The sequence below is a fragment of the Octopus sinensis genome, linkage group LG16, assembly GCF_006345805.1.
Source record: "Octopus sinensis linkage group LG16, ASM634580v1, whole genome shotgun sequence".
NCBI classification, from domain to species: domain Eukaryota; kingdom Metazoa; phylum Mollusca; class Cephalopoda; order Octopoda; family Octopodidae; genus Octopus; species Octopus sinensis.
The window spans coordinates 35,986,096-35,996,095 of NC_043012.1; the positions used below are offsets into that span (position 1 = coordinate 35,986,096).

General features: G+C 38.4%; 1 protein-coding gene across 1 annotated transcript in view; it reads left to right on the top strand.

Moving 5' to 3' along the window:
• The window catches only part of LOC115220301 (protein piccolo), a 148,818-nt gene that overhangs the window by 85,056 nt on the left and 53,762 nt on the right, over positions 1–10,000 (top strand). The window contains exon 12 of the mRNA XM_036509998.1: positions 7,927–8,153. Within this exon, the coding sequence (XP_036365891.1) occupies positions 7,927–8,153 (227 nt within the window). The remainder of the gene's footprint in view (positions 1–7,926; positions 8,154–10,000) is intronic.

The following is a 10,000-nucleotide window of genomic DNA, read 5'->3' on the forward strand; positions in this document are numbered from 1 at the left end:
ACAAGGCATGAAATTTTGGGGGAGGGTGCCAGTTGATTAGATTGACCTCAGTATGCAACTGGTACCTAATTTATCGACCTGGGAGGATGAAAGGCAAAGTCGATCTTGGCCGAATTTGAACTCGGAATGTAAAGACAGACGAAATACTACTAAACATTTTGTCCTATGTGCTAACGTTTCTGCCAGCTAGCTGCCTTAATAATAATAATTATGGAGACCTGAGAATTGAGATTGTTAAGATGTGGCAGCTACGAGAGTCAAACATAAAGGTTATCCCTATTGTCATCGGAGCGTTGGATTCAATACCACCCAGTCTGAAAAAACATCTGAAAACCTTAGAAATACTCTACAACCTAAATTTATTGTAAAAGTCGGCATTACATGGAACTGCACGCATATTGCATAAAGTACCGTCTGTCTGTGGTCCTTGTTGTGACTTGACAAACAGTGCAAAAACCCAGTAGACACAATATCTTCAATCAATAACCCCATGATACTGTATACTGTGCAACATCAATAATAATAATAATAATAATAATAATAATGATGATAATAATCCTTTCTAGAATAGGCACAAGGCCTGAAATTTGGGGTAAGGGATCTAGTTGATTTCGTCAGCCATGCTAAGGATATTGCCTGCCTGTCACTTGTCACCATGAGACATAAGTCTTAAACACATCTGGTCAGTTTCCCTCTCTCTCTCTCTCTCCTTTTACTCTTTCTAATGGTCAGTGGTTTCACCCACCTCTCTACTCTTCAACATCACCATCAACATCATCATTATCACCATTATCAGCGTCATAGTTATTGTAATCATCAACATGATTACCACCACCATCATCATCATCATCACCATCATCATCAGCACCATCACCATCTTCATCATCATCATCACCACCGCCACCATCACCACCATCATTATCATCATCACCATCACCATTGTCATCATCATCACCACCACCACTATCATCATTATCATCGTCGTCCTAGTGAAATCTTTCTCCCACCTTTGCACCCCGTCCCCCACCCCATCATGTACCCCTGCTAAATAAACGGCAAGTACACATCTCAGTGTTTATCCAGATTGCAGCTGCTTTCCTTTAAACTTGTTCTACATCAGTGACTGGTCTTCCTGCCCGTGGCTCACATGCAAACACCTCCACCCCTTACTTCCTACCACTTCCCATCCACAACCACACACACACACACACACACAACACACACACAACACACACACACACATTGATACTTATAATATTAAGTTTATTCAAGGAACAAATACTATTAACCAAAACCATGTCAGGGTGGCTACGGTTAATAATATAAGTATAAAAAGCTATAATGCCACCTTCTCAAAGCCAACTGTAGAAATACGTAGTTTATTCCACATTTATAAATGCTATTTTGATACTATTTTAGTAAAAAATATGTTCTAAATTCCTTCCGTAAATGTAATGAAAAATTATATATATAGACTCAGGGGTGGCTGTGTGGTAGGGAATTTATTTCCCAACTACATGGTTCTGGGTTCAGTTCCACTGTATGCCACTTTGGGCAAGTGTCTTCTACTATCGGCTCAGGATGACTGAGGCCTTGTGAGTGGAGTTTGTAAATGGAAGCTGAAAGAAGCTTGTCATATGTGTGTGTTTGTGTGTTTGTCTTTGTGTTTGTGTTTGTCCTCCACCATCGCTTGTCAACTGGTGTTGGTGTACTTACATCCCTGCAACTTGGCGGCTCAGCAAAAGAGACTGAAAGAATAAGTACCAGGCTTTAAATCAGAAAAAATGGTATTCATTCAACTACAAAATTTTTTAAGTTGGTGCCCCAGCATGGCCACAGTCCAATGACTGAGAAAAGTAAAAGATAAAGAATATGTGTGTGGGTGTGTGTACATATATATCATTATCACCATCATCATCATCATCATTATTTAAAGATCTGTATTCCATGCGTTGGACAGTTTGACAGGATTTGACACGTCCAAGGACTGTGACATGCTGCTGTGTCAGCTTTGACATGGTTTCTACAGCTGAATACCCGTCCTAAAGCCAACTACTTCACAGACTGGACTGGGGGGGGGGGCTTCTTTCATGTCACCAATACTATTGAACTCAACATGTAGCTCACAAGACTACAAAGAGCTTTAAAGTGTGTGTGTGTATGTGTACATGTGTATGCATGTATGATTATATGTGTATACATCATCTTCATCATCATCCTCATCGTTTACCGTCCGCTTTCCATGCTAGCATGGGTTGGACGATTCAACTGGGGTCTGGGAAGCCAGGAAGCTGCACCAAGCCCATTCTGATCTGGCAGTGTTTCTACAGCTGGATGCCCTTCCTAATACCAACCACTCCGTGAGTGTAGTGGGTGCTATTTACGTGCCACCGGCACAGGTGCCAGGCAAGGCTGGCAATGGCCACGATTGGTTGGTGCCTTTTACGTGCCACCAGCATATATGTGTGTGTGTGTGTGTGTATGTATACGGACAAATCTGCATCATGCAATGCAGAGTAGATAAACAAAAGAACTTTAAACAGTCAAATCGAAGGATATTAAGTAAAAAGCCTGAAGAAACTACACCAGTAATATAGTAGGGGTGCAGTTGCAATGGTTACCAATTGGTGCAGTTGAAACGTGTGTTGGTCTATGTAAAGCTGAATATATATCAAAAGAATTTAAGGTGATGCTATGCAACTTCATAATGATCCTTATTGTTCATGTATATATGAGTGGGTTTACTGAGAAGCTCATGTATATGGACAACCCCCAAATACCCCTTCCTCACCCCAAAAGGATTAGTAAAATAAAAATTATATGGTATAACCTCCTTTCAACCTTGAAGTTTCCACCATCATAGCTAGGGGCTTCCTGACATTAATTATGAAACACTTCCCCAGAGGTCACAAGTATTACAAATTTTTAACCCCCTAACATCAAGGTGAGCTAATCCATTCTTGGACACCATCACATCTAACATCACACGCATCAAGAGATGTAAAAATGCACCACCTCAACCCCAACCTGCAACTCCTAAAACCCAACCATGTGCCCTAGTATACAGAGCCACCGTTACAGCAATTGATGGCATTACTCGGCACAATACGAGTATGACAGCTAATCACTCCAAGGGAAGCTACTCCCAGCATATGCACACACTCACATCCAGGTACAGGGAGAACTCTACTTATTTGTCTCATTTTCTCTGGAGACTCCGTGACCTCTGAGACAAAACACCCTGCATCAAGTGAACTAAATATATATATGTGTGTGTGTGTGCATATATATATATGTATATATATATATGTATATTGTACATATGTATTATATATGTATATATATATATATATACATATATGCATACATATATATATATATATATATACATACATATATATATATATAATATATATATATATATATATATGTATGTATGTATATTATATTATATATATTTATGTGCTTATGTGTGTGTGTGTGTGTGTGTGTGTGTGTGAAATCATGTTGAAACAGACATTATCTTGGGAGGATCATTTTGCCAATAAAAGCGCACACATTGATTCTGTTTTACGTTTTCCATTATTATTATTATTATTATTATCATTATTATTATTATTATTATTATTATTATCATTATCATCATCATTATTATTATTAATTAATTTAGTTAATTATTATTATTAGTTATTATTAGTAGTTAACCAATTAACCAATTAACTAATTGATCATTTGATTAATCTTTCAATGAAGCAATCTCATCTCAGTAGTCCCGAATCCTTCCACTGCCATTTGAAACCTCAACAATAACACACACTTGTTACTTTAGTTCCATCTCTTTGTCCCAGTGTATGTGTGTGTGTGTGTGCATGCATGTATATTACACACACACATCCACACATGTATATACATAAATACATAAATACATGCATACACACATATATATATATATAATATATATGTATATATATATATGTTTATATATATATATATATATACATACATACACATACAGGGTGTGATGGGTAAATTGTTGCCATTTTATATTCTTAATTTTGCCCATGCGCATTGTTTGTTTTTGATTTTGTCGATTACACAGTACAGTAGGGTCAGTTGGGCACCGTCTGTGAGAGAATCAGCACCATGACACAATTCACTCTGCCAGATATTTGGAAACCACATGCTGTACTGCTTGGCATTCAAGCCAGAAGCTCCAATATGAACATTTCAGAGTGTCTGGGTGTCAATCTGAGGACATGAACCAAGAGTGATAAAAATCAAACATCCAGTCTGCGTCATGGTGTTTGAAGTGATCATCAGTGATGGTGACGTTATGCCTCCATTCATCTTCCTACACAGCCTTAGACTCGACATGGAGGCCTACATCAAGTGCTTGAACGAGGTAGTGCTGCTCTGGGTTAAAAGGGTGGCTGCTGGAAGATTTTATGTCTGGCAGAAGGACTCTGCACCATGCTATACAAGCAGGAGAACCCTGTCATGGTTGTCAGACAATTTCTGTGACCACATCATTCTTAACATCTGGCCACCCAACTCCCCAGACTGCAACCCCCTTGATTATCATGTGTAGGGCGCAGTTGATCGAGAGACCAACAAAACTCCTTGTAACACAAAAGATGAACTGAAGGCAAGGATTATGGCAGCATTCACCAACTTCAACAAGGTGACCATCCAGAAGAGTTGCAGGAGATTCTGAAGTCATCTGGAGGCCATGGTTGAAGCCAATGGTGATTTTATTGAATATATTTACTTTTTAGCATTTCATGATATTTTTCTGTAATTTTGGTAAATATATCTGTTAAAATGAGATGACAGTGTTATTTTCATTTTTGCATAATTTAGACAACAATATATTCACCGCACCCTGTACATATATATATATATATATATGAATGTATATAAATGTTTGTGTACCATCGTCATCGTTTAACATCTATTTTCCATGCTGGCATGGATTGGACGGTTCGACTGGGGTCTGGGAAGCCAGGAGGCTGCACCAGGCTCCAGTCTGATCTGGCAGTGTTTCTACAGCTGGATACCCTTCCTAATGCCAACTTCTCCAAGAGTGTAGTTGGTGCTTTTTTACATGGTACCGGCAGGGGCCTGAGGGGGCTGGCATCGACCACAATCAGATGCTGCTTTTTATGTACCACTGGCATGAAAGCCAATAATATATGTAAATAGATGTGGATGTATTTTTACAAGGAAAAAGTTGACAATTGCTTAGATGTTTTGGACGTACAGCCTTCATAATCCCCAAAATCCAAAACTCTGAAGAGTCAACTTTTTCCTTGCAAACATGAAACATGTTATTCTTCAGTTTAATACTGAACTGTTTTTATATATAACTTTACACAGAAATGTCAATATATCTATATCCATATGCTTATCTATTAAATGAGATATACATACATACATTTATATATATATATATATATATATGGATCAAAACAGTTTGATTCAAACTCCTTGGTACTCTGATCTTCAAGCCTGTCGCTAGTCTTTGGTCATCGTCATCGTCATCATCATCGTTATTATTATTCAGGTCACTGCCTGGAATCGAACTCGGAATTTTGGGGTTAGTAGCCCATGCTCTTAACCACTATGCCATATGCCTGTGGGCATATGTTCTATGAACAATAATAATAATAATAATAATAATACTAATGATAATGATAATAATAATAATATTGAAAAATACCTTAGGAATGAGAACCCAGGTTCGAAATTTCCCCAAGATACCTGATAAAGGCTGGAGGGTATATCAGCCGAACCGTGTTAACAACAAACAAGATGAGGACAAATATCCGTCGAATGTAAATAATGTAAATAATGTACATAATTCCTCATCTCTTAAATATAGAACTGTATACATAAATTAGTTCTTCCATGCATGAATTAAGGCATATTAATATCATTCAAGATATTTTTCTCATTACAGTGACAGATTAAGGAAAGCTTTTTGTTTCTAGAAAAATCTTTTAAAAATGTGAATTTTGAAAATGTTTTGTTGAATCTGTGTTGACAGTATGCTGCTGAGAAGATTGGGTTCTATCTTTCACCCTGGGGTATATATCTGTTCCTTCAGGCGCATGTGTGTAAATGTGTGTGTGTTTGTGTGTGTGTCTCTGGAAGTGACCAGGTAAAGCTATCGAGTTGGTTAGTGAGTACTTTAAGATGAATCGCAGAGTTATCAGTGAAGTTGAGAGGTGGAATGTCTAGACAGGAAACATATTGCTAGGGTACAGAAGGTCGTTGTCGTCATCATCATCATCATTGTCATCATCATTGTTGCCATCGTCATCATCGTCATCATTATCATCTGCACTACCTACACCATTATCATCATCATCATCATCACTACCACCACCACTATTACCACCACCATCATCTTCCTCATCATATCTTCATCTTCTTCATCATCATCATCATCATCATCATTTGTTTAAAGGGAAGGGTTTGTTTCATGCCAGTAAAAAGGAAGTTCCTGTTACTGAAGGTCACATGATGTCACTTTATGATTTCTTGTTTTGCAAGGAGGGCAGGGTGGGGTTAAGAATGTTGCTGAAGGACACATTGGCATTCTTCATTCCATATAATTACTGTAAAGAATCAAATCCTCAGGGTTTGGGGCACAAACTGGTGCCCCATGATTCCTTTTGGTTCTGGCTTAAACCCTGTTATCCGCTGTCAGCAAAACGCATCCACTAATCTTCTACTTAGCCCTTCTTATCCATTATCAACACATCCCTTAATCCTTTACTTAAACTCTGTTATTCACTGCCTGCTAAACCCATCCTTCGACTCCCTACTTACAAGCTGGACCCTGTGGTCACCCTGTGTTCTGTTAACCATGATGATCATATTTAATGATTCACAAAGTTACACAGCTTCTAGTTCCATGAGAGGCTCCTGTAGGAGGAAGGGGTCATTCAGCATATTAGAAATAGCAGCCAAATCTCTCTCAAATTATACATTATGATCATAAACCAAAGGTTCCCACTGGTCAATGTATTTCTAGTTATATCAACAATATGGCTGAGGTAACAGAGCTCTGGGGAAATATTTTCTCCATACCAAAGACGAATAGGGTAGAAATTCACATATTTAATACAGAGATTATCTATGTAATTAGTAGACAAAGCCTCCCTCTGGAAGGTGGTGGAGTGTCAAAATGTAAAATTTCCAAAGGAAGGGAGATAACTCAAAGAAAAACCCACTGAAGTTTTATGGAAAATTTAGGAAATCCATCTGAGAAAATGGCAATGAAATATTTCATTTTATTACAATAATGGAAACTGAATTTTATTGTAGTAAAAGTTGAATTCTGCTGTAAGTTTGGGCAAACCCCAGATTGTCAGTGAAATTTGGTAGGTAGAATCTGTGCAAGTGTGTTTGTCTGATAGATTATACCTGTAATTAAATTGTGTCACTTTGGCTCTACCTGACAAACATGTTTCACCTTTTAGCATTCAGATTACTCTGTCAAAATCCAAAGCTTTATTTATTCACATCGTTTGGAATTAACCTCGTATTATCTTGTGGCTTTGCGTTTTCGAGGATGTAATTGTGTATTTTTAGAGTGACATTGTTGGACAGGTGTGAGTGGCCAGACCTGGCCAGTTTGGATATAAAACAAATGGAACATTTGAGCTGGATATGGGTGGTTTAAAGGGTAAAGGGTTGAGGGTACGAGTGTCTGAGGAATACTCAGCCAGTTATGTTATGTGACAAAGAGTAGATAATTGTGTTGATTGATGAACTGTGATGTTTATTCATCACCACATGTGTTTTGTATTGAGAAGGAGGTTGGTGGGGGGTGGGGAAATGCATCTTGATGTAATCGTTTATGATTTGTGCAGATCTGGACCCTTTTGTAAACAGTATTTTTTGGTACCTTTTTGTTAGATCGTTGCATGGAAGCCAACCAACACGGCGTAGATCCTGAACAGCTAGCAGCACAGTTAGAAGGAATCCGGGATCCAGCTCACACATCCCCAGGGGATTCACCTTCCAGTTCTTCACACCAGGACTACTTTCTCACCCCAAGCATGTCTACCTCTGCTTGTAGCACACCGCACTCTGATCTAACCATTTCCACTTCGTCAGATCGACAAAGACACGTCATAGACAAGGTAAGACTCGATCGATGCCGCATTTCTTCCTAAATTCCTGCTTTTCTCCTGCCATGTTGCTTTCAGCTTGTGTCTTGCTTCTTTCATCTTGTTTGACCCTCCACCCAGCCTCTCCCTCTCCATCCTCAATAAAATCATCTTTATGTGTAAAAATACATAATTACCAACTCAGATTTTTTTTCCTACATGGAAAGCAATCAGTTAAGTCCTCATTAACTTGCTCAATGTAATGAGCAAGAAAATCTTAGTTCACCACAACTCTCACTACAATGAAGAGTAGAAAAGGCTAACCGAATGTTTACACCTGTTTAGAGACTGGTTGTAGGAGGGGAGACAACTCAGATATCTGAAATGACAAAAATGGGTCAACCCGCTCCCAAATCTAAATTAATGAAAATCGATATCTGCACACAGGTACACTACACACCTGCATGTAGTCACATCATTATTTACTTACATAGAGACACATCACCTCACTACACCCACCCCTCCTCCAAATACACCAATGAGTACAAGTCATGTATTGTCGATATGTACTCTGAAATCCACGTACTCGTTTTTCCCTCTCAGTTACTTCAGTTAAATCTTCTCTGTTCAGAGACTGAGAAACACCAAAGTGTGAGAGACTTGCTCCACATTTTGTAGGAAACATTAGTTTACAGTGATTCCATTGAGAGAGAACCAATTATTAACACTTGAACACCTGAAAGAGTACAGCATTTAACACTTGAACACCTGAAAGAGTACAGCATTTAACACTTGAACACCTGAAAGAGTACAGCATTTAACACTTGAACACCTGAAAGAGTACAGCATTTAACACTTGAACACCTGAAAGACTACAGCATTTAACACTCAAGCAAGAGTATCAATGTCAGTGGTTTGGGACCCTTTTAATATCTGGGCCTGATCCAAAACCTGGATTTTTTTAGGGGTCCGCACCAAAAAAGGAAAACACAAATCAATTCAAGAAAAATATCTATAGAGGATGGACCACTGGAAAGATGCTTGAGGGCCACATGTGGCCCTGGGTGCTGCTTTTGAGAACCACTGACCTTCAATTAACAGGTGGGGGATCAATAGAGTACCAGCTGTACTTTAGCTCCCTAGAGGATAGCACATTGGTATGTTAACCTTCACGTACTTACCATGTACTCTTCTTATGTAGAACTGCACTGAAGAACAGCAGACATTCCTCTCATCCTGACCCCTTAATCTCATCCTCCTAAACTGACCCCTACTCTCACCTCCTTATCTCTCCCTTAATCTCCCCATTGTCTGCAGAATCTTATGCAGAATACTGACATGCATTTTCTGTATATTGTCTATATTTATATCATCTTGCCATATGTTGTTGTTGTTGTTGTTGCTGCTATTGTTGTTGCTGTTATTGGTGGTGGTGGTGGTGGTGTGACTGTTGATATTATTGCTGTTGTTGTTGTTGGCAGTGGTGGTGGTGGTGGTGGTGGTGTTGCTGCTTCTATTTCTTTAGCAGAACTAGTGACAACCAAGTTGCTATTTTTGTAAAGGGTCAACTCTCAGCATTACTAGAAAGATACCACCAACACATATATATATATGTATGTATATATATGCATATGTGTATATATATATATATATATAATATATATATATATAAAATTAAATAAGGGTAGAAATTGATATTAATCAATTAAAACCAGTGGCCTAGCATATTTTAAAAAATCCGAAGATCAAATAATTTTTTACATACAAAATTTAGAGGACTGACCACTAAAAGTGGACACCCAGTATGCTAGATATAGACGTCAAAATCACCATTTCCCACAGAGAATGTGTTCTCAAGAAAAAATTCAGCAAAAATCCAA